Source organism: Equus caballus, chromosome 9 (genome assembly GCF_041296265.1).
Source record: "Equus caballus isolate H_3958 breed thoroughbred chromosome 9, TB-T2T, whole genome shotgun sequence".
Classification (NCBI taxonomy): Eukaryota; Metazoa; Chordata; class Mammalia; order Perissodactyla; family Equidae; genus Equus; species Equus caballus.
The window spans coordinates 58288972-58313955 of record NC_091692.1 but is presented as its reverse complement, the minus strand read 5'-3'; the positions used below and the strand labels follow the sequence as shown (position 1 = coordinate 58313955).

At 36.2% G+C, this 24984-nt stretch overlaps 1 protein-coding gene across 4 annotated transcripts in view; it reads right to left on the bottom strand.

Annotated features, from left to right (window-relative positions):
* The window catches only part of CPQ (carboxypeptidase Q), a 462573-nt gene that overhangs the window by 341344 nt on the left and 96245 nt on the right, over positions 1-24984 (bottom strand). For all 4 annotated transcript variants that reach the window (XM_001490623.6, XM_070222379.1, XM_070222380.1 and 1 more), the window contains one exon: positions 12690-13156. In XM_001490623.6, coding sequence (XP_001490673.1) covers positions 12690-13122 — 433 coding nt within the window. In that variant the 5' untranslated portion in view covers positions 13123-13156. The remainder of the gene's footprint in view (positions 1-12689; positions 13157-24984) is intronic.

The window sequence follows — 24984 nt, the reverse complement described above, 5'->3', positions numbered from 1 at the left end:
TTTTTATACACTTGTTAGCTTTTAGGTTTCCTCTTCTTTAAACTGCTTGTTCAGAGCCTTTGTCCATTTTTCCATTAGGGTTACTGTCTTTCTCTTGTTGATTTTCAATAATTCACAGCCTACATATTAATCTCATAACCATTTTAGACAACGTTAATATCTTCTCCCATTTCACCTTCTGTCTAAGGGCTTTGTTCATGGTATCCTTCATCGAATAGAAGTTCTTAATTCTGATGCAAATTCAATAATGTTTTTGTCTTACAGTTTGTGCTTTTCAAGTTGTGTTCGTGTGAGTATGTGAAAACACATAGGAGATAGACGTGGTGGACCCATTCTTGAGGAAACAGCCAAAAGGAAAACGGAATACCTGAAAGACGTGGGCAGAAAGAGCCACCATGAGGCAGGGCAAAGAGGGAAGGCTGTTGGGAAGGCAAGACTCAGGGAAAGACTCTGCCACCTACCAGCTGTGTGACTTGGACAGAGTGCTACACCTCTCAGAGCCCGCCATCTATGAAGTGTGAATACCTATCCCAAAAGACAATGTAAGTAAAAGAATTTGCACAATGACCAGAATATAACAGATAGGCACTCAATAATTGTGAGTCCCTTTGCCCCCTTACTCCTCACTCCCACTTCTGACTTGATGTGGAGAGAGGGAATTTGCAATCTCTGACACTTTGGAATCAGATCCTTCAGGGGATCCCATACCTCCAAATTCTAAGTATCATCTATGGATACAGGCTCTCTAGAGCACTTCTGCTCACACTGCAACTAGATATCAGACAAAGATTAAGCCCTGAAAAAGAACGGTGAAAATGCTGTTTCCCTGATGAGAAGAGGACAGGTACAAATAACTAGTTATCTGGTGATGGGACCTTGTGCCTAAAGTAGCACTTCACTAAGAAAGAGATCGCAAGTATTGGCTGTAGAATGTCTTCCTATGGTGCATGTGCTAGGAGTATGCGGGAAGGCTATTTTATGTTCCTATGAGATTAATACAGTGAGAGTTTGGAATAAGGTTAAATTGTAGCTTTCCAGACTTTCCGACCCATGCTGCTTAAGTTTTCAGAAAGAAGATACTGCAATGAACAACCTAATCATGATTTGATTGATGTTCATTTATCTTCCTCTTTCCTATGTGCCTTCACTGCAGAAGCAAACCAAAATTAATTGTTATTGGTTATGACAGGGACACAAAAGACCTATGGAAATTACATAAGGCCAAAAGAACCTTGTTCAAGTATGAATGAGCTTGTAAATACCTTTTTTTTTTTTTTAAAGATTTTATTTTTTCCTTTTTCTCCCCAAAGCCCCCCGGTTCATAGTTGTGTATTCTTCGTTGTGGGTTCTTCTAGTTGTGGCATGTGGGATGCTGCCTCAGCGTGGTCTGATGAGCAGTGCCATGTCCGCGCCGAGGATTAGAACTAACGAAACACTGGGCCGCCTGCAGCGGAGCGCGTGAACTTAACCACTCGGCCACGGGGCCAGCCCCATTGTAAATACCCTTTTTAAATGTGTGATATTTCTCACAATCTACTCATGAGATCAATGGATATTTAATGTGCATCTATTACATACCATGCACTGGGCCCCAGTGCTAAGGGAGACACAAAGATAAGCAAGATGTGGCTTTTACCCTGGAGGAGGTCACAGTTTCTCAGAAGAGATAACCACGTGAATAATCAACTATAATAAATTGTGATCATTCTATAATACAGGCAAACAAAGTGCTATGCGAATAGAGACGAAAGAACAATTAAGTTCATTTAGGTTCGGGTTCAAAAAAAAACTTTAGAGAAAAGATTCATTTTAAATGAGTCTTTAAAAATGAATAGGAACTCTCTAAGCAGAGAATGGTTGGGTTGGGTTGGGTCAGGATTGATTAGGCTTAGGGTTAGGTTGGCTAGAGGTCCAGGAAGCAGTTTTTAAGCCAAGGAGGTATGAACTTGTCAAGGCAAGAGCAGTTAGGCCTGTGTGGCTGAAGCATAAGGTGTGTGGCTGGGGAGAAACTAGACACGAGCCTAGAAACACAGCCTGGGATCACTTTTGAAAAGCTCATAAGAATTTAAACTATACCCTGAACAAGGAAAAGATTTTAAGCAAAGGAATGACATAATGAGATCTATATTTTACAAAGACAATTGAAGCGGCAGTATGGTAATTGATTAAAATGAGACTGGAGTCAGAAAGATGAATTAGGGGGTGATTATAACACTGTAAGCAGGAGATGTTAGGTCCTGAATTCTGATGTGACAGTGAGAATGGCAAAAAAGGACTCATATGTGACATTTAAGGGTTGGTGACTAACTGAATGTTAGATTGAGATCAATGCAAAGACTTACTCATTCAACAAATATTTCTTCACAATTGTCTGTGTATGAGACACTATGCTAAGGACTAGGGCAGAGTTTCTCAACTTTGGCAGTATTGGCATTTTGGAAAGGATAATTATTTGTTGAGGGGAAAAGGGAGGCCTGTTTTGTACATTGTGGACTGTTTAGCAGTATTCCTAGCCTCTACCAACTAAACTCAAGTAGCACTCCCTCTCAGTCACAGCCATCAAAAATGTGCCCATACATTGCCAAATTTCCTCTGGGGAGCAAAACCATGACCAGTTGAAAACCACTGAAACTGGGATCTCTGACTCTAAGAGGCTTATCATCTAGTACAGAAATGCTTATGATATAAGCATGTATAGGGTACAGAAAAAGCAGAAAGGAAGAAGTGGTTAATACTTCTTTGGGGATGAGCAAACATAGAAAATTCTCCACAGAAGAGGAGACATTTGAGCTGAATCCTTAATTCCAGGCAGAGGACTAAAACATGAAAGCAAGATACCATATCAGATATTAGCAGAACTTTGAGCATGTGTGCCTGGATGGATGGCAATGTCATTAACGAAGATGAGAAACACAGGAAAGACAGGAAGCTGAGTTTGTGGGGCTCACAGGACATCCAGTCATTCTTGGAAATGTAGCAAGAAGTCAGGGACATATATATATACACTTAGAATTCATAAGTATATAGGTGATACTTAAAGCTATGGGACTGGATTATATTACTTAGGAGAATGTTCATATGCAGAAACCTTTGAAAATGCCAACATTTAAGATGAGGCCTAGGGAAGAGAAGTATGCAAAATAGATAAGGGGAAAACAGTAGAAAAGATGAAGGAGAATCCACTTCAATTTATATGGCAAACTTGACAAGCAGCCTCGAATATTCCTCTTCAATCCTTCAGGATGCCCAGAGACATGCCTCCACTTCATTTCATGATTACTCTCCTCATATTCTCTTTAATCCTATTAAATCCATTATAATCCATTAGCCGCAGAGGATTAAATTGCTATTGGTAGTGTTAGTTGTACTACATAACCAATGACTATGTTTTTTCACTTGTTTATTTATTTATTTATGAAAAAAGTTCATCTCATATTGTTATTAAGAGGCATAATGAAATGAGCATTGTGCTGGATATGGACAATTGGCATTCAACATCCATTCCAACCTCCTTTAAATGTGTCTTTCTGTCTATAAAGACTAAAAACCTAAAAACTACACTTCTGAGACTTCCTACATTAGGGTTCTAGAAGTAATTTAAGTGTCACCAATTTTATGCACTTGAACAAGATCTAGAAGGCAGAAATTAGGTGGAGGCCATTTTCTACTGCTTCTACTGTTTTAGAGACAAGCACAATCATGGAAATGTCTGGATTTTGTAGAGTAGCTTTCTGATCTAGTATTAATCTAGGAAAGGCAATAGCAGTCTTGATATTGTGGTTCTATAGAATGGTTTTCAAATTCATTCCTGAAAAGCTCAAGTTAAAGTCTGCATCCTTCCGTTTTTCAGTGATTCTGTAAACCATTTAAAATCCTGTAATACACCCATGTCTGCTTTAACTTTAAACCAGCTAGAGTGGTGAACATTAACTACCAGTCAACTCTACACATTAAGCCCAGTCTAATGCTATCTATATCTCTTCTTCCTCCCATTCCTAAATCATTTTCATAAAGAAAAGTCATGAAATACACACACTTTGACATGAACCAGCAGAAGTACCAATCAGCGCACAATGCTCAAAATCCAAGTCCAGCTAGACTGGGACCTGAAGGTTGTAATTGCAGTTTTAAGAGCAAGTCGCCCCTACTCCACAAACCATGATGATGATGTTCCAAAGTCTGTGTAAACTGAGCTAAACAGCTCAATTTCTTAGAACACTTTGATAGGACAGAGGGAGCATCAATTAGTCAACTTTGCTGTTTTACAGTCTTAAATAACCTCCAGAGCCAGTCAATCCTCCTCAAATATGAGAAATAAATAAGCTCTTAAGAAGAAATTAAAAAGGAGGTGATGGATCAATATAAACCATCTCAATAGCTGAAAAAACTTCAATTTGAATCAAACACAATCAAAGAATTTAAATCTTTACTGTGTAATGAGTTCCTATACATCAAGTAGGAAATCATTAAAGCACCAATAGAAAAAAGGGAATGGAATATTAACAGATAATTTAAAGAAGAAAAATACAAGTAACCAATAAACACATGAAAATATTTACCTCAAGAATAAGAAAAGGAATACAAAGTAAAATAATAATGAAATGTCACTTTTAGCCTATCAAATTGGCAAAGATTAGGAAAAAATATCCAATACAGATGAAGGTACAGGGATTAGAATATTAAGAAACGCTCCTGATAGGAGAGCACAACCTTTCTGGAAAACAATTTAATAAAATGTATCAAGAACCTTAAAGTATCAAAATTTATATTAAAATTTTTAATAATTAAATATATTATGTTTACATTGTATTATAAATAATTTGTTATCTGTAATGTATATATTCTATTATATTAACATTTAAAGTAACTAAAAACATTGAGAGAAAAGGTGGTTTCTAAGTATTTTGTTGGCATTTTTTATATCTATAGGAGCAGTTTCAAAACTATTTCTTTGTCACCCTCTTGAGACTTCCTGAAATATTCCAATCATTTCTCCTTTTCTGATATTTATCAAAAATATAAAAATCTCTTCTTCGGTATTAAAGGATTTTTACAACCATGTTATTTAAAACAGGAGAAAAAAGGAAGAAGGAAATAATCTTGGAAAGACTATGGAAAGATTAGAGGGAAAAATAAAAATGCTAGCAATGAATCCAGAGGAAAAGATCACAAATGATTTTTATGATTTTTATATATTATGCACGTGTTTTCTATAATGAGAATATTATATTTTCTACAATATAAAAATATTAATTCTATAATCAGAAAAACATCTAAGCAAATGACAATGGGTCAACAACATCATCAGTATGTAGAAGGAAGCACTATTTTTTTATTATTACAAGTAACTAATACTCTAAGGAAAGAGCTACCTGAAAAAATGCAGTAATCCTCAAACATGCAATGAATAACTACTATGTATGGAGTGTGGTACTAGGTACAGAAGATAGAGAGATGGATAAGATTCAGTCCAGTCCTCCAGGAGCTCATAAACTGATACAAAGCAGACAATTTGTAACATAATATTTTAGAAAAACCCAGTACCTCTATAAAGATGTCAGTCTCCTTGGAAAATTACTAAATGCTCAATGATCTGCTGTGTGGGGTTCAGAGACTGCATCCTGAAGACCCACAGAGTTGTATCTACTGAGGGAGAGCAACAACATTCTGTCCAAGTTCCTCTTTCTCATCCATATGTCAGTCTCTCCGGGATTTGGCTGCTGATTCTCATTCCTTTACTTGGTCTATTTAAATCTGATGTCTGCTGTATTATCTCAGGATTGACTGGAGATTATACTTTCTTTTGCCTTACTTCTAAGTTTTGCTCAGCATTTCGTGCTGCTTGGCCTGCTTGTATATCTGTCTTCTTCCAACTCTCCACATATAGCTCACAGAGCCCTAACCCTGACACACAAATAAACTAACACACACTGTAATAGTCAAGTCTAGAATTAGAAAGTTAAAAAAATCACCTCTGGTTATATAAGGAATCTGCTCCAAAGCAAACACCTGCTCTCATGAACTCTAGCTTCACTGATCTCTTGTGACTTCTCATAAAAATCACAGCCTTTCCAATCTGGAAGAGACCTTACAGATTCATATTCCAGTCTTCTGTCATTTTACGGGTAACAAAATTAAGGCCCATAGAGATTAAATGACTGGTCCAAGGTCACACAACTAGTAGGCGGCTAAACGAAGGACACAACATGGGGTTTGTGGGAGATGAGCTCTGCACCACACTACCTGCATCTAGATGTCCCTTTATGCTGACTTCACACTATTTCTTGTGAGAATTTTTCTATACCTGGTCCAGCCTAACTCTCCGGTCTCCTCAGAGCTTAAAATAGTGCAATTGCCAGACAACTGTTTCTCGACTTTGAGCCCAATGGAATGAAGAGTTGGGTGAAAGTGAGTCTTGGAACACCACAGTAGATTCCAGTAAGTAGAATTCACCTCCCCAAGGTTTTGAAGGCCCCAGGAGCAATCAGTAACTTGGCTTAGTTTTCAATACCAGGCAGATAGCCAGGGACGAGCAGGTCCAGCTATAGAATGAGAAATGAGGATAATAAAGAAATGGGGGGCTGGCCCAGTTGCCTAGTGGTTAAGTTCGTGCACTCCACTTCGGCGGCCCAGGGTTCGCAGGTTTTGATCCCGGGCACAGACTCAGCACCACTTGTCAAACCACACTGTGGCAGCATCCCACATAAAATAGAGGAAGATTGGCACAAACGTCAGCTCAAGGCCAATATTCCTGACAAAAAAAAAAAAAAAATAGAAAGAAATGGGAATGAGAAAACATGTCCAAAAAGAAGGTGCAGACATCAATAAATTCTTCTTTCATAGTACAGGTATCAGCAGCTTTTGAGACAGATCTGCTTCAGCCAAATGGCTAAAAAGGGAAATCTTATAAATGAAAATAACATCAAAATATTTGTATATGAGGCAAGGTAGTCTAATGACTAAAGCACAAACTCTGGAGTTTGACAGTTGTTCATGCGTGAACTTGGCCTCTTACTAGTTGTGTACTCTGGGCAAACTACCTAACCTCTTGGAGTCTGGTTTTCTCATCTGTAAAAAAAAATAGCTCAACCTTTTAAGACAGTTGGGAGGGCTTAAAAAGAAAAAGTATATATAGGCTGGTGTCTAACACAGATTAGTGCATAACAGAAGGCAACTGAACAAAACTCCTGGCTGACACTATAGAACCCAGGCTGAGGGGTGCCCTAACACCTTAGGGAACTCTACCACCTATTCATGCAGCCTAAGAGAGACCAGAACTGGCCATCCCAATGGTACTTCCAGAATGGTGAGGTGAGAAACTTGGCAGATCCTCTCCCCTACAAAACATTTAACTAGGAAAATTATTTTTAAAAAATCACTTAAAGTCTCTCAAAATTTTCCTAAGAGAATGCAGCAAATAGAGAAACATTCATTCAAGAAAATCTACTAAATCTGAGTTAGAATACTGAGAGTCTGTAGCATTTGGGCCCTGATCTGCTTCCTTCTCCTATCCCCAGCTGCATGTTACAGAAACTCTATTATGGCCACTCTAATCCACGAGGACTGAGGCCCCATTCCTCTACCCAGCCCCTCGTTGTATGATGGAAACCCTACCCCAATTTTAGCCACCAAGAATACTGGGACCCTGATCACCACTGTCTCAGCTCACTCATAGGCAGAGGTCTCATGCTGGGAGAGGCAAGCTGAAAAGATGAGGAACTATCACCTTCTCCTTCTAGCACCTGCTAGGGATATCACTCTGGGTGAAGCAGGCCACTATATTGTGCCTAGCTCCTGGGCAGTAGCACAGAGGTTCTCCAAGGCAAGAGGCAAGCCAGGAGGATAAAGAGCTTTGCAGTTCTTACCCAAAGTAGTGACTTTACTTGGAACAGAAAATAGAGAATTTCATGCCTAAGGGTGTTGTTGAAAACCATGGAGAGCTTGGTAGAAAGAAATAAAGCAGGTGCTGGTAGCTTCATGACACTGCTAGCAACAAGCAACATGGCAGAGCAATCAGAAGTTTAACAGAAGAAAACATGGAAAGAAATAACCAAGAAAAACCCTCCTGGGATCACAGTAAACCCTGGGGTTTGGGAAGGCTATGCTCATATTCCTACTCAGGAACAATCAAAACAGGACATGGGTCAGATTGAAAACATTTCCCTAGCTGCACACAGATCAACCAACAAAAGACAGAAGCCTCACTGGCACAAGAGGCTGAAGCAGAGCCTCTGACCAAAGACTGGTTGAAAAATAAGCCATTCTGACACAAGGGAAAATATTATTAAGCCTGGCTTAATAATAAAATCACATGCATCCTACTAGGCTGGAAGACTATGTGCACGCACAAGGCTGAGCCCTCTCAAGATTGACTGGAGAGGGATCTTCCAACGTACTAGGCCCTGGCTGAATTTGGGGCAAAAATATTAACTCCTTAAGTTTCAGTAATAGCCTCCAAACCACATAAACATCCAATAGTAAAGGGCAAAAATAAAACTGGCTAAAGGAACCTAAGCACAACCATTGACAAATATATTTTTTATAATAATATAATTAAATATAATAATATAATTAAATAATATACAAATGTATAAGCCACAGACCCAGGGGTGATTCCTAGGGGGCCAGACTAAAAGTAAGAATAAGGGAAAATCAATCTGAACAGGGACATCAGAATCTATACACTGAGGGCGAAAGAGACTTCACAGAGTTAGTACAACCAGGTCACTAAACAAAGGACAAGACAAGCAGCAAAAACAACAGCAACCTCCAGTGGACAGGAGAGGGGAAGGGAGAAGAATCAGCATCTAGAATTTCTAGAATATACAATTTAAAATGTTCAGTACTCAATAAAAAAAATTATGAGACATGAAAAGAAATAGGAAATTGCAAATGGAACACAGGAAAAAAAGCAGGCAATGGAAATTCCCTCTGAGGGGGCCCAACTGTGAGACATATCAGACAGAGATTTTGAAGCAACTATTATAAATACGTTCAAAGAACTAAAGGAAACCATACTTAAAAAATTAAAGGAAGCATGATGACAATGTCTCATCAAATAGAGAATACTGATAAAGAGATAGAAATTATACAAAAGACCAATTGGAAACTCTGGTGTTAAGAAGTATCATAACTGAGAAGAAAAATTCAGTAGAGGGGATCAATAGTATATTTAACCTAGCAGAAGAAATAGTCAATGAACTTGATGATAGATTGATACAGGTTATGCAATCTGAAGAACAGAGAGAAAAAAAGGAAGAAAAATGAGCAGAGCCTCAGAGAAATGTGGGACACCATTTAGTGCACCAATATAGTCATAATAGAAGTACCAGAAGGAGAACAGAGTGAAAAACGGGAAGAAAGAAAATTTATAGAAATAATAATTAAAAACTTCCCAAATGGATGCAAAACATTAATCCACACACCCATGAAGCTCAACAACCTCCAAGCAAGACAAAATCAAAGATATCCATGCCTAGATACATCCAAATCAAAATGCTGAAAACCAAAAGTAAAGAGAAAAATCTTGAAATCAATAAGAGCAAAACTACTCATCACGTACAAGAGAATCTCAATAACCTTAACAGCTGACTTCTCTATCTGAAACAAGGGAGGCCAGAGGACAACGGAATAACAAATTCAGTGTTGAAACTGAAAAATTGTCAACCAAGAAGCTTATATCCAGTGAAACTATATTTCAATAATGAAGATCAAGTAAAGAAATAAAGGTAGATGAAAGCTTAAAGAATTTTCTGCTAACAGGTCTACTTTGAAAAAAAAAACCAAATAAAGGGAGATCTTTGGGCTGAAGTCAAGTGATTTAGAACATTATCCTCACAAAAATAAAAATAACTAAAAAGGAATACTATAAATAACTGTACGCCAACAAATTATGTAACTTAGATAAATGGATAAATTCCTAGAAAGACACAAACTACTAAAAATGTCTCAAGAAGGAATAGAAAAAAATGAATAGATCTATAACAAGGAAAGACACTGAATTAATCATTAACATCTTTTCACAAAGCAAGATCAGGACCAGATGACTTCACTGGTGAATTCTACCAAAACCTTAAAGAATTAATACAATCTTTCACAAACTCTTCCAGAGAATAGAAGACAAGGTAATATTTTCCAACTGATTCTCTGTAGGCAGAATTACCCCGATACCAAACCAGACAAAGATATCACAACAAAATAAAACTACAGATCAATATTCTTTAAGAATATAGATGTAAAACTACTCAAAAAAATATTAGTAAACTGAATGTGGTAACAAATAAAAGCTTATACACCATAACCAAGTGGGATTTATCCCAGGAATGCAAGGTTGGTAACATCTGAAAAACAATTAATGTAACAAACATTAATTGGGGAAAGAATAGCCTTTACAACAGATGATGCTGAGACAACTAAATGACCACATGTGAAAGAATGAAGTTTGACTCTTACCTCACACCATCTACAAAAAGTAACTCACAGACCTAAATGTAAGAGCTAAGACTAAACTCTTAGAAGAAAATACAGGAATAAATCTTTGTGACCTTGGTTTAGGCAATAGTATCTTAGACATAAATAAGCAACAAAAGAAAATTTAGATAAATTGTGCTCAATGAAAATTAAAGACTTTTCTGCAGCAAACATTACCATCAAGAAAGTGAAAAGACAATCCATAGAATGGGAGGGATCACTAGCAAATCATACATCTGATAAGGGACTTGTATCAAGAATACATGAAGAGCTTTTACAACTCAATAATAAAAATTCAAATAGCATAATTAAAAATTGGGCAAAGGATATGAATATGCATTTCTCCAAAGAAGATATACAAATGGCCAATAAGAACACAGCAGGATGCTCAACATCATTAGTTATTAGGGAAATGCAAATCAAAACCACAATGAGACACCACTTCAGATCCACTAGCACAGCTATAACCAAAAAGACAGATAATGACAAGGGTCAACAAATACATGTAAAAATTAGAATACATTAGTGGAAATGTAAAATGATGCAGTCACTTTGGAAAACAGTTTGGCAATTCCTCTAAAAGTTAAACATAGAGTTACTATATGACCCAGCAATTCTACTCCGTGGTATATACACAAGAGAAATAAAAACATGTGTCCATACAAAAACTTATGCATGAATGTTTATAGCAGCATTATTCATAATAGCAAAAGGTGGAAAAAAAAGTGTCTATCAACTGATTAATGGATAAATAAAAAGTGGTATATCCATAAAATGGAGTATTCAACAGTAAAAATGAATTAAGTACTGATACATGCTACAATGTAGATGAACCTGGAAAACATTATGCTACAAGAAAGAAGTCAGTCACAAAAGACTACATAATGTATGATCCCACTCATGTGAAATATCCAGAATAGGCAAATCCATAGACAGAAAGCAAACTAGTGACTATCTAGGGCTTAGCAGGGAGTTAGGGAAGGGATGGAGAGTACAGCAAATGAATATGGAGTTTCTTTTTGAGGTAATGAAAATGTTCTACAACTATATTGTGGTGGTAGTTGCACCATTCTGTGAACCTACTAAAAACCACTGAATTGTATATTTTAAATGGGTGAATATTATGATGTGTGAATTATATCTCAATGAGGATTTTTTTTTTAAACTAACCGTTCACTTCTCTACCAGGTCTTCCTCTTGGCATTAGAGAAAGTGAAAAGTTTCTATAACCTTTTTAGAGAAGGTCAACTAATTTCTATAAACTAGTTCCTCTGCCATAGAGAAATAGTCTATGAATACATGAATAGTCCATGAGGGGTCCATAGGAAAACAGTCCATGAATAGTCCAAGACTGGCTGATCGTTCGCTGTTGACTGGTTATACATCCTGATGTAGGCATTTATACTGTCTGATGAAGCTGAGCGAGGGTGCTGATAAGTAAAGGTAGAACTCCACCCTGGATAGTTCTTTGCATTAAAAGACTCAGATTCTGTAAAAGTAATTAACTCAAATCAAATCAAGGCTCTGTTTCCTATTTCATTAATTTTAAGAAATTCTGCACACCGAGGCCACTTAGAAGAAGTCATAGTTTTTGTATCCTATTTACTTATATCTCAATTCTCTACAGAGTGATACTAATGTTACACTACATAGAAATTATTAAGTGTTAGGGCAGATAAGTATCATGGGCCAATAGCTGTAGATTCTTCATTTAAAAAATGACCCCACACAATCAGCTTTCTTTCAGAAAAGAAATAGAAAAAAGAAAGGAAGGAAAGGAAAAAAAGGGTATAAGACTAGAGAACTCATTAAGCCAATGGAATGGGAAATGATTATATCTTCTTTTTTATCACTCAAATTATAATATGAATCATGCATAATATAATAAATTATGTCACATGACATTAGTCTTTTTTTTTTTTTTTGGTGAGGAAGATGGGCCCTGAGTTAACATCTGTTGCCAATCTTCCTCTTTTTGCTTGAGGAAGATTGTCTCTGAGCTAACAGCTGTGTCAATCTTCCTCTATTTTTTGTGTATGGGATCCCACCACAGCATAGCTTGATGAGTGGTGTGTAGGTCCATGCTTGGGATCTGAACCCACAAACCCCAGGCTGTGGAAACAGAGCCTGCGAACCTAACCACTACACCACTGGGCCAGCCTGACGACACTAGTTTTATAAAGTACACAGCAAACTGACTTGAAAAAGACAAACAATACCTTCTGGGGGAGTCCCAATGCTGCTGCCAAGACCCAAAATAGCCATCTTGTGATTCCGGGGCTCCAGCATCACAGCAGACTCTTCTCCTCTTTCCCAGTGGGGTATTTTGACTGGCTCCAGGTGGACATTCTCCAGCCCATCTTCCTGCAGGTTTTGGTACATGATTTGGATGGCTTTTTCTAGGCTCTTGGAGCCACTTAGTCTGGGTCCAACAGTATCAACCAGAAGTGCCAATCGCTCATAGGATCTGTTCTGGGCTTTACCATAAACAGCAAGGTTGATGATTGCTTTAGCAACATCTCCATAGCAGGCTATTTCTTCTTTTATTTCTTGAAAAGTCTTTTGAGAGATGCCATTTCTATATATAGCTTTCCCAGAGTTCGTGGATAAAAGGTGAACAACACCAACAAATGTGAAGAGAAGGAACTTCATTGTTTTTTCCAGTTGGTTTTCTTCCTAAAATAACCTATGTAAGTAAGAAACATGTTTTAGGAAAAAAGGTTCTCACAGCTCTTTGTCCATAACCCAGGGATTGCTCTTCAAACGGGATTCCCCTTCCCTTCTCAACAGTTGCTCAACTTCCACCATCAAATTCAGGCACCATAACACCCAGGAATGAAGAAGTAAAGAGGCAATAATTGGCCTTATTAATAAGGTAGCATTTATTAAAATAACAGAATCATATTACCTAGTAATCCAGTTTAAAATATGCTAAAAGATTAAAATAAGAAGATAACTAGGAAGGAGAGGAAGAAACAGTGGTAGCAGCAGTGGTAGCAGGGTCAGGGCTAGGACAGTATTATCTGCTGTCCCGCCCTCTAGAGTATGATCCAAATGGGTTTCAGTGTTCTCTCTCCTTGATATGCTGTTTCCTCTTTGCCTCCTGAACTCCTCTTTTGAGGCCCTCTCAGATGTTATCTTTTCTTGGTTTCCCTAACCCCACCTCTTCCACATTTAATCCTCACAACAACTCTATGAGGTAGTTTCTTATTATTACTTGCATTTTACAAATGAGGATCCTAAGGTATCAAGAGATTAATTAACTTGCCAAAGACAAACAAAAGCTTTCTAACTCTAGAGTCCATACTCTAAACAGTGCTACTCAAAGTATGGTTTGTGGACCTACACCAGTCCACAACTGTTTTTCACTACAACAGATAAATACAGAGATTAAAAGTAAACATATCCAGTGCTGTGCAATACAGCAGCCAATAGTCTCATGTGGTTATTTCTATTTAAATTAGTTTCAATGAAATAGAACTAAATATTCAGTTTCTCTGTCATACTAGCCACATTCCAAATGCTCAATAGCTACATGTTGTTAGTGGCTACCATACTGGGCAGTACAGACAGACCATTTCTATCCTCATAGAAAGTTCCACTGGCTATCACTGGTTTAGACACCTTTATAGACAACTGAAAAAATAACTGTATAATTGTCAAATCTAATGATTTAAAAATGGAACTTCTCTTTGTATGTCTCTGTTATTTCATTTTTCTAACTCACTGCTATTGTATTTTGCAAAAGTATCAGTCTGCAACAAATTAAAATTTAAAAAACTGATCCTTTATCAGAGATAATTTGAGAAGCACAGTCAAAAACTACTATATTATAAGGATAAATTCCATATTCAGTCAGCATACAAGGCCTCTCAAAATATGGCTCCAATGACTACTTCAGCCTCATTGCTCCACTTACCCTCTAGAGCACACACATTTTCATTCTTTTTCTCACTCTCTTTTCCTCTCTTTCTTTCTCTATCTTTCTCTCTCTCACATACACACTCACACATCTCTAAGCTTCTAGATACTGAGCACTTGAAATGTGGCTTATCCAAATTGAGATGTTTTGTAAGTGCAAAATGCATACCTGATTTGATCCTTAAAATCAAATACTTCATACTTAAGTATGAAAAAACAACAAATATTTCAGATGTATTGGATTAAATAAAATATATTATTTTTAATTTCACCTGTTTCTTCGTACTTTTTAAATGACTATTAGAAAATTTTAACTCCTATATTCATATTTATATTGCACAGTAGTGCTCCAGCTGGATTGAACTTGACATTGTTCTTCAAACACCCAGGTGTTTTCATAACTCTAGGTCTCTCCATATATTCATTCTCTTTTTCTGCAAGGTCCTTCTGCTCACCCTCTTCCCCTTCTTCTGCCAAATGTCTCCACTTACTCTTTAATGAGAATGCTTTAAAAATCAGCTCTTCTGTGGTGCACCATTTTCTGTGCTTCTACCATAATCAACTATACTCTCAACTAATATATTCGTTTATAAATCTGTCTCTCCTACTCTCAAAGTCAAGGAGGGTAAATTATTCATCATTGTACCTTCAATCATTGTCCCCATATATAGGCACTCAATGCACTTCTGTTTAAGGAATGAATGAGCCTTTAATCTCTCCAGGTCTTAGCTTCCCTAGGGTATGAGAGTACTTGTCTTGCCTCCTTCACAAAGAAACTATGGGAATAAAAACTTGCTATCACACTTCAAGTATTTTGAAAAATTATGAAAACTATACATTACTACTGCTTTTCTTTTTATTATAACTATTTACATGTATGGGTTCTTGGTTTCCACAGTTACCACACTATCAGTACTTTATATAGTTTACTAAGATCAAAGTGACAAAACAATGAACTACATGAGAAATCACCTAGAACACTTGACATAAGTAAATAGTAAATATATGTTAATTGATTCTAAATCTGGTTTTCCCTGGCACACAATCTGAAAATTACTGATGCAATTCTTGGCTAGAATGCATAATTATATATCTCTTCAAAAGAGCACTCAAGAATCTTTTATTATTATTGTTTTTAGAAAGGTACGTTAGTCCAACTAAGATATGTTTTCATTAATAAATAGAAAATAATAATTATTATTAACAGTCTATATTTGGAGAGAGAACAAAAATGGAACAAGACATTGCTATATCACATTCCACTTAAGAAAAACACTGTAAAATATAATATGTAATTTAAAAACACAGGGACTGAAATCTGATACATAATTTGTATATTCTTAGCAAGAAATAGAGATTTATAGTAAAAACTAAAACAGTGAAATATACAGACAGAATAAGCCCAAATGAAGCCAATAATCAAGGACAACTTGAAATTCTCTCCTAATTCATAGATTTAGGGTCATCACACATCAAAAATTCATCCTAGAATGGAGTCAATCCAAATGAGAAGGAGGATCAAAGGCACCAGTTTATTTGCATGAAACGACTAAAAACACTAGCCCTCCTCAGTGTGAGAAGACATAGTCCAAAAGTAGAAATGTTTTGACTTATAAAATCAAGAAGAGTTTGGATAACATGAATATAGATTTACTCACCAAATATTTTCATATTAGTACCAGGGAATAGCCCTAGTAGCTCAGAGCCAATTTTAGGAAAATAAAAATGCACAATCTTACAAAATGAGTGATAAGCATGTAAACAGCTTACCTAAGAAAAGACAGGATTGGATACTGTGAATGATACAGTCATTGGAAGCTGAACGATTTTAAACCTACCACAAGGCAGTGGCACCACACTGACCCAAGTAAAGTTCCCCTTTGGATCACCAAGAGGGTTGGCTGATCCGAAAGACTGTTAGTCTGTCCTAGCTCAGAAATACAAATGTACCCATACAGTCATTTCAATCAAGTAACATTAAGGAAGCTACAGTAATATTTTTCATAGCCTGCAAAGGGAGAAAATAATTCTATGGTGAACAACAAAGACAAATAGTTTTACTCATCTCAAATATTTCCTCTTTATTAATTGTAAATGGTGTTTCATTTTGGGTCATAATTTCATCTCTCCATTCATTTAACAAAAATGTATTGAGCACCTACTAAGCACTGAATACACAAATGGATAGGATATACAGAGAGCTGTCATGTATAACAGGAGACAGATAACGTGAAAGCCCTCATAACTAAGGTAGTTACAAGGTTCTGTGAGAACAGAGGGGAGGAGGAGATTGGGAGGACATATGCTTGAGCTGAGATCTGAAGGGTGAGCAGAAGTTTACTGATGGGCATGTGAAGAAGGTAGGAGTGGCACTGAAGAAAAGGTAACCCAACAGAGGAAACAACCCATGCAAAGACAGAGAGGCTTTACAAAACTGGTCTAGGGAGAAAAGAGCAAGAAGTCAAGTGATAAGTGGTTGAAAACGGTGGAATATACAGCAGTAACAGGAAGGAATCATTCCCCAAAGTTGAACTGAAAGGTCTACTGTGTGATGCCCCAACATATATGGAATGAAATGCCCTAGGGTGCTGTATCAGGTGATACAATGAATATTTCCCACCTCTCATGCAGCCAGGAAAAGGAAAGAAGGAAGAAAGGAAGGGAGGGAGGGAGGAAGGAAGGAAGGAAGGAAAGAAAGAAGAGGAAGGGAGGAGAGGGGAGGGGAAGGGAGGGAGAGAAAGAGAAGAAAAGTTTCTTTCTGATCTGCACTACACCTTGTCTCCTTAGCACAGAAAATTTATCCAGATTCCACATGAAGACAAGGACAGCATATGAAGTTCCTCAAAAATCCCTAAACAAGGCTCTACTTATTACCTACCTGGTTACACCTTTGAATTTTCACAGAGGGAAAAGTAACCCATGCTTACAAAAGATGCATTAGTTGACCAATTCATTTACAAATACACTCAAGATCTTCTTTCACTTAAAATCTGTAAAATACTAATAACCCAATTGAGAAAAAAAATTTAGTGCACTCAGGAAATTATAGGACATTTGGAACGTCTAAAGTTAAACTGCACAACATTTTTAAAAAATACTCTTTATTCTTATACACAAAATGTTGTTCCTTTACTCGAATTCAAATTATGGAAATATCAAATGTTATACCCTTTGAAATCTTAAACAATTATTTTTAAAACCCATGCTGCATCATGCCTTTGAATTCAGAAAGCTATATAGTCAAAGGAAACTTTGGAGCACTATTTGAAAAAGACTTGCTTTTCATATATTGTGTTCATGATCCATAGTTACAGATTATCTTTTTCACAAAGAGAGATAAAGTTCCTTATAATGTCATTTTCATTGTTTTCTGCTTAAATCTGGAGGCAAACTAAAGCAAAACCGACTTTTCTCCTACTGTGAATTATATTCTCTCTAATAATAGGTTTATATTCTGAGGAAACAAAACAAAACCCTTTGCTTCTATTTCTAAATATTTTTACTAAAATATTATTGTTTGAAAACGTCTGAGCCTATGATAGAAATGCCAGATGAATAGACTAAGTGAAGTGGAAAAGGACACAAAGAAAAGAGAATGTGCTGAAAGACAGGAGTAAGATTTAAGGACTCAGATTTTTATTGATTTTTTTATTGTGTCACTTTTTCTTCTAAAGAATGAATATACTGCTTACATGAAAACTTAAATATTTCCCCTAAATCTTCCATTCCTGAACAGGATTCACTAATATAAATTTAACTCTCAGTCTGCAGTCTAGAGTGTGTAGTAGAAATAAAGACCAAAAATGTAAATCCTTGCATAGACAGCAGCACGTTGAAGTTCACTTCCTGACTTCTGCTAACACTCCAGGATTAATAACAATTAGCCCTTTAACCATCTTAAGGAAGATTCTTTCCTTTATTAAATTCAAAGTTCCAACAATACAGGGCTTCTATTTTCCAGAATTTATATTCCAATTATTCATTCAGTTATTCAAGAAAACTCAATGAGAACTTACTATATGCCAGGAACTGTGCAAGAATTTGGAGAAGATACAAAAATAAGCAGACTCAGTTCCTACTAATAGCAAGCACTGTTAGTTACCTCTTCAATATCTATTTCCTCTTTTTCTTGCTAACCAAACCTCAGTTTTGCTGGGAGTACAAAGTGTCCAGCCTTATTAATCTAGTTATTATCAATATGGATGGTACTATCCCTAGGAAGCATTTTGAATATGTGGCAGTGGGGAGAATTTTTGGTTGTCACAAGGGTGTGGGATTCCTACTAGTAATTAGTTGGCAGAGGCCAGGGATGCTAGACATATGCTAAGTAGGGGATAATTCTGTGTACTAAGAACTCTCCTACATTGCACACAAATTTTTTAAATGTGAAACACCTATAATCTGAGCCTTGAATCTAACTCTATTGTACATACAAATGCATACAAAAATAGTTTTGTACAGTTTTAATTCAAGTTGGCTTTTTCAAGAAGTAGCCACCATGTATATCAATGGAAGACTATGCTGTGTTTGTTCAGAACTTTCCCAAGAGCTGTGCATCGTTTCAATGAAATGACTATGACTATGCTGCTTCTGGTATTGGAAACACCATCACCACACTGCTGGGCCTGTCTGCATTTGTTGCTGTCACATTCACCATGTAAGCATCTGACTACTTCATTATGTTGTCTAGCACAGTCATGCCTGGGAATGTACATTTTGAGCTACTTTATTATAAATTACTTTCCTTTAATTTGTCCTTCATATTACAGTTAGAATAGCATACCGATTTATTCGAAAATATACATATGCAGATTATTTATGATGCTTCATTCAGGATAATAAAGCAGACATTATAAATCTTTTTTTTTTTTTTAAAGAGGCTTTGCATCTAATAGGATAGGGAACTAGGGATTTAAGTAAATTCAACAATTCTCTTCTTCACTCTTCCAGCCAGAGGAGGCCCTGTGACCAAGTTCTCCTTAAAGAGATCCAACCAGAAGCAGTTGACAAGAAAGTGGTCACGTTTCTAGAGCTGCTTCAGCTACTTTGTAACCATGAGGGCAAGTCCAAGAGAATTGGTCCTGACCTTACTGTGCAGCTGAACCAATACTAGCACCACCAACTTGTCTGTTACATGAGAAAAATAAACTCTATTTGTTTTAGCCACTGTTAGTTGGATTTTCCCTTCCTTGCAGCTGTGAATACATTTCCAACTACTACAACATTTTAGGGGCTTCTTGGGGATACATAATTAAATATATTGTTTATACTAATTAACATGTAAGCAAGGCCTAGGATCTGACATGGTCTACCTAGACTTCCTACATGCACCCAAAGTCTAAATATCCAACGCTAAACTCAGAATCTTCCCTTCCAAACCTGTTCTTCCTTTGTTCCCCACCCTAGTCAGTAAGTTTGAAACTGCAATGTGTTATTGGATTTTTCCTTCTCCCTCAGGGAGAACAAGTGAACAGTTGGCAAGTCCTGCCTATAATTCCACCTTCAAATTCTTTCTTTTTTTTTATTGAGGTAACATTGGTTTATAACACTATAAATTTCAGGTGTACATCATTATATTTTGATTTCTGCGTAGATTACATCATGTTCACCACCCAAAGACTAATTGCCATCCATCACCATATAAATGTACCTAATCATCACATTCGTCCTCCTCCCTCCTCCCTTCCCCTCTGGCAACGACCAATCCAAGCTCTGTCTCTATGTGTTTGTTTGTTGTTTTTATCTTCTATTTATGAGTGAGATCATACGGTTTTTTACTTTCTCCCTCTGATTTATTTCACTTAGCATAATACCCTCAAGTTCCATCCAAGTTGTCACAAATGGCAAGACATCATCGTTTTTATGACTGAGTTGTATTCCTTTGTGGATATATGCCACAACTTCTTTATCAAGATGTCCCTTGATGGGCATCTAGGTTGCTATTGTGAATAACGCTGCAATGAACAGGGGGTGCATATATCTTTACGCATTCTTGTTTTTGTGTTCTTTGGATAAATACCCAGAGGTGGAATAGCAGAATCATATGGTAGGTCTATTCTTAATTTTTTAAGGAATCTCCATAGTGTTTTCCATAGTGGCTACACCAGTTTGCACCACCACCAGCAGTGTACAAGGGTTCCCTTTTCTCCACACCCTCTCCAACACTTGTTATTTTTCGTCTTGTTCATTATAGTCATTCTGATGAGCATGAGGTGATATCTCACTGTACTTCTGATTTGCATTTCCCTAATAATTAGTGATGTTGAACACCTTTTCATGTGCCTGTTGGTCATCTGTATATCTTCTTTGGAAAAATGTCTGTCCACATCATTGTCTATTTTTTAATTGGTTATGTTGTTGTTGTTGAGACATATGAGTTCTTTATATATTTTAGATATTAATTCCTCATCAGATGTATGGTTTGTAAATATCTTCTCCCAATTGCTAGGCTGTCTTTTTGTTTTGTTGATGGTTTCCTTTGCTGTGTAGAAAACTTTTAGTGTGATGTAGTCCCATTTGTTTATTTTTTCTTTTGTTTTCCTTGCCTGGTCAGACATGGTACTTGAAAATATGCTGCTAAGACTGATGTCAAAAAGTGTACTGCCTATGTTTTCTTCTAGAAGTTATATGGTTGCATGTCTTACATTCACGTCTTTAATCCATTTTGAGTTAATTTTTGTGTATGGTGTAAGATAATAGTCTATTTTCATTCTTTTGCATGTGGCTGTCCAGTTTTCCCAACACCATTTATTGAAGAGACTTTCCTTTCTCCATTGTATGTTCTCGGCTCCATAGTTGAAAATTAGCTGTCCATATATGTGTGGGTTTATTTCTGGGCTCTCGATTCTATTCCATTAATCTATGTGTCTATTTTTGTGCCACTGTGATGCTGTTTTGATTACTACAGCTTTGTAGTATATTTTGAAATCAGGGAGAGTGACATCTCCAGCTTTGTTCTTTTTTGTCAGGATTCCTTTGGCTATTCGAGGTCTTTCACCATTCCATAAAAGTTTTAGTATTCCTTGTTCTATTTCTGTGAAAAACATTATTGGAACTTTGATAGGGATTGCATTGAATCTGCAGATTGCTTTAGAAGTATGAACATTTTAACTATGTTAATTTTTCCAATCCAAGAGCACAGAATATCTTTCCATTGCTTTGTGTCTTCTTCAGTTTCTTTCAACAATGTTTTATAGTTTTCAGTGTACAGGTCTTTCACCTCTTTGGTTAAATTTATTCCTATATATTTCATTCTTTTCATTGCAATTGTAAATGGGATTGCATTCTTAATTTCTCTTTCTGCTACTTCATTGTTAATTTATAGAAATGCAACTGATTTCTGTATGTTTATTTAGTATCCTACAACTTTACCATATTCATTTATTATTTTTAAAAGTTTTTTGGTGGATTCTTTAGGGTTTTCTAGATATAAAATCAGGTCATCTGCAAATAGTGACAGTTTCACTTCTTCACTTCCAATTTGGATCCCTTTTATTTCTTTTTCTTGCCTGACTGCTCTGGCTAGGACTTCCAGTACTATCCTAAATAAGTGTAGTGAAGGTGAGCATCTTTGTCTGTCTCCTGTTCTTAAAGGTATAACTTTCAGTTTTCCTCCATTGAGTATGATATTAGCTGTGGGTTTGTCATATAAGACCTTTATTACGTTGAGGTACTTTCCTTCTATACACATTTTATTCAGAATTTTTATCATAAATGGATGCTGTATCTTGTCAAATGCTTTCTCTGCATCTACTGAGATGATCATGTGATTTTTATTCTTTATTTTCTTAATACAATGTATCACATTGATTGATTTGCAGATGTTGAAGCATCCCTGCATCCCTGGAATAAATCCCAATTGATCATGGTGTATGTTCTTTTTAATGAATTGTATTCAATTTGCTAGTATTTGGTTGAGGATTTTTGCATCAATGTTCATCAGTGACACCGGTCTATAATTTTCTTTTTAAGTTTTGTCCTTGTCTGGTTTTATTATCAAGGTAATGTTGACCTCGTAGAATGAGTTAGGAAGCTTCCCCTCCTCTTCAATTTTTTGGAAGAAATTAAGAAAGATGGGTATTAAGTCTTCTTTGAATGTTTAGTAGAATTCACCAGGGAAGACATCCGGTCCTGGACTTTTATTTTTTGGCAAGTTTTGGATTATTGTTTCAATCTCATACTAGTGATTCGGCTATTCAAAATCTCATTTCTTCTTGATTCAGTTTTGGAAGGTTGTATTATTCTAAGAATTTATCCATTTCCTCTAGATTATCCAATTTTTTGGCATATTAGCTTTTTATAGTATTGTTTTATAATCTTCTGTATTTCTGAGGTCTCTGTTGTAATTTCTCCTCTTTCATTTCTGATTTTATTTATTTGAGCCTTCTCTCTTTTTCTCTTAATGAGTCCAAATAAAGGATTGTCAATTTTGCTTATCTTTTCAAAGAACCAGCTCTAGGTTTCATTGATTTTTTCTTTTTTTTTCTTTTTTTTTTTTTTTTTTTAGTGTTCTTTCATTTATTTCTGCTCTGATTTTTATTATTTCCTTGCATCTACTGATTTGGGGCTTTGTTTGTTCTTCTTTTTCCAGTTCACTTAGGTGCACTGTTAGATTGTTCACTTGAGATTTTTCTTGTTTGTTGAGGTAGGCCTGTATATTGCTATAAACTTCCCTCTTAGAATCACTTTCACTATACCCCATAAATTTTGACATGTCACATTTTCATTTTCATTTGTCTCCAGGTATTTTTTGATTTCTCCTTTGATTTCTTTGTTGACTTCATAGTTGTTCATTAGCATTTTGTTTAATCTCCACATTTTTGTGGCTTTTCCAGTTTTCTTTTTGCAGTTGATTTCCAGTTTCATACCATTGTGGTCAGAAAAGATGCTTGGTATTATTTCCATCTTTTAAATTTATTGAGACTTGTTTTGTGGTCTAATAAGTGATCTATCCTGGAGAATGTTCCATGTGCATTTGAAAAGGGTGTGTGTGCTGTGGTTTACGGATGGAATGTTCTGCATATATCTACTAAGTCTATCTGGTCTAATGTGTCATTTAAGGCCAAAACTTCTTTATTGATCTTCTGTTTGGATGCTCTATCCATTGATATAAGTGGAGTGGGGCCCTACTCTTATTGTGTTACTATTTTTTATTTTATGTCTGTTACTAGTTGCTTTATATATTTAGATGATCCTATGTTAGATACATAGATATTTACAAGTGTTATATCCTCTTGTTGGATTATTCCCTTTATTATTATGTAGTGCTCTTCTTTGTCACTTGTTACACTTTTTGTTTTAAATTCTATTTTGTCAGATAGAAGTATTGCGACCACAGCTTTCTTTTCATTGCCATTTGCATGGAGTATCTTTTTCCATCACTTCACTTTCAGTTTGTGAGTGTCTTGAGGTCTGAAGTGTGTCTCTTCTATGCAGCATATGCATGGGTCCTGTTTTTTAATTCAATCAGCCACCCTATGTCTTTGGGTTGGAGCATTTAGTCCATTGACATCCAAAGCAGCTATTGATAAGTATGTGCTTATTGCCATTTTCTTACTTCTTTTCTGGGTGTTTTAGTAGTTCTTTGTTCCTTTCTTCTTCTCTTGCTCTCTTTCCTTGTGGTTTGATGGCTTTCTTCAGTATTATGTTTGGGTTCATTTCTCTTAATTTTTTGTATATTTATTATAGGTTTCTGATTTGTGATTACCATTGGGTTCATATATAATAACCTACATATATAGCAATCTATATTATGTTGATGGTCTCTTATCTTTGAACTCTTGCTAAAAGCTCTACTCTTTTACTCTCCTCGCCCAACATTTTATGTTTTGATATCATATTTAACATCTTTTGTGTGTGTGTGCATCCATTAACTTCTTATCATGGAAATAGATAATTCTAGTACTTTTGTCTTTTGACCTTCATATTAGCTCCATAGGTGGTTGATCTACTATCTTTACCGTATATTTGACTTTACCAGGGATTTTTTCTTGACAGTTTTCTTATTCTTATTTGTGGTCTTTTGTTTTCCACCTAAATAAGTCCCTTTAACATTTCTTGTAAGGCTGATTTATTCATGATAAAATCCTTTAGCTTTCACTTGTCTGGAAAACTGTTTATCTCTCCTTCCATTATGAATGATAACCTTGCCAGGTAGAGTATCATTGGCTGCAGGCTTCTTCTTTTCAGCACTTTAAATATATTATGCCACTCCCTTCTAGCCTGTAAGGCTTCTGATGAAAAGTCAGCTGACAACCTTGTGAGGTTTCCTTTGTATGTAATTTGTTGTCCTTTCTCTTGCAGCCTTTAGGATTCTCTCTTTATGTTTAATTCTTGACATTTTAATTATAATGTGTCTTAGTGTGGGTCTCTTTAGGTTCATCTTGTTTGGTGCTCTCTGTGTTTCCTGTACCTGAATGTCTGTTTCCTTCCTTAGGTTAGGAAAGTTTTCAGCTATTATTTCTTCAAATAGATTCTCTGCCCCTTTGTCTCACTCTTCTCCTTACAGGACACCTATAATAAGGATGTTTGTGTGCTTGATGTTGTCCCAGAAGTCCCTTAGACTGTCCTCGTCCTCTTTAATTCTTTTTTCTT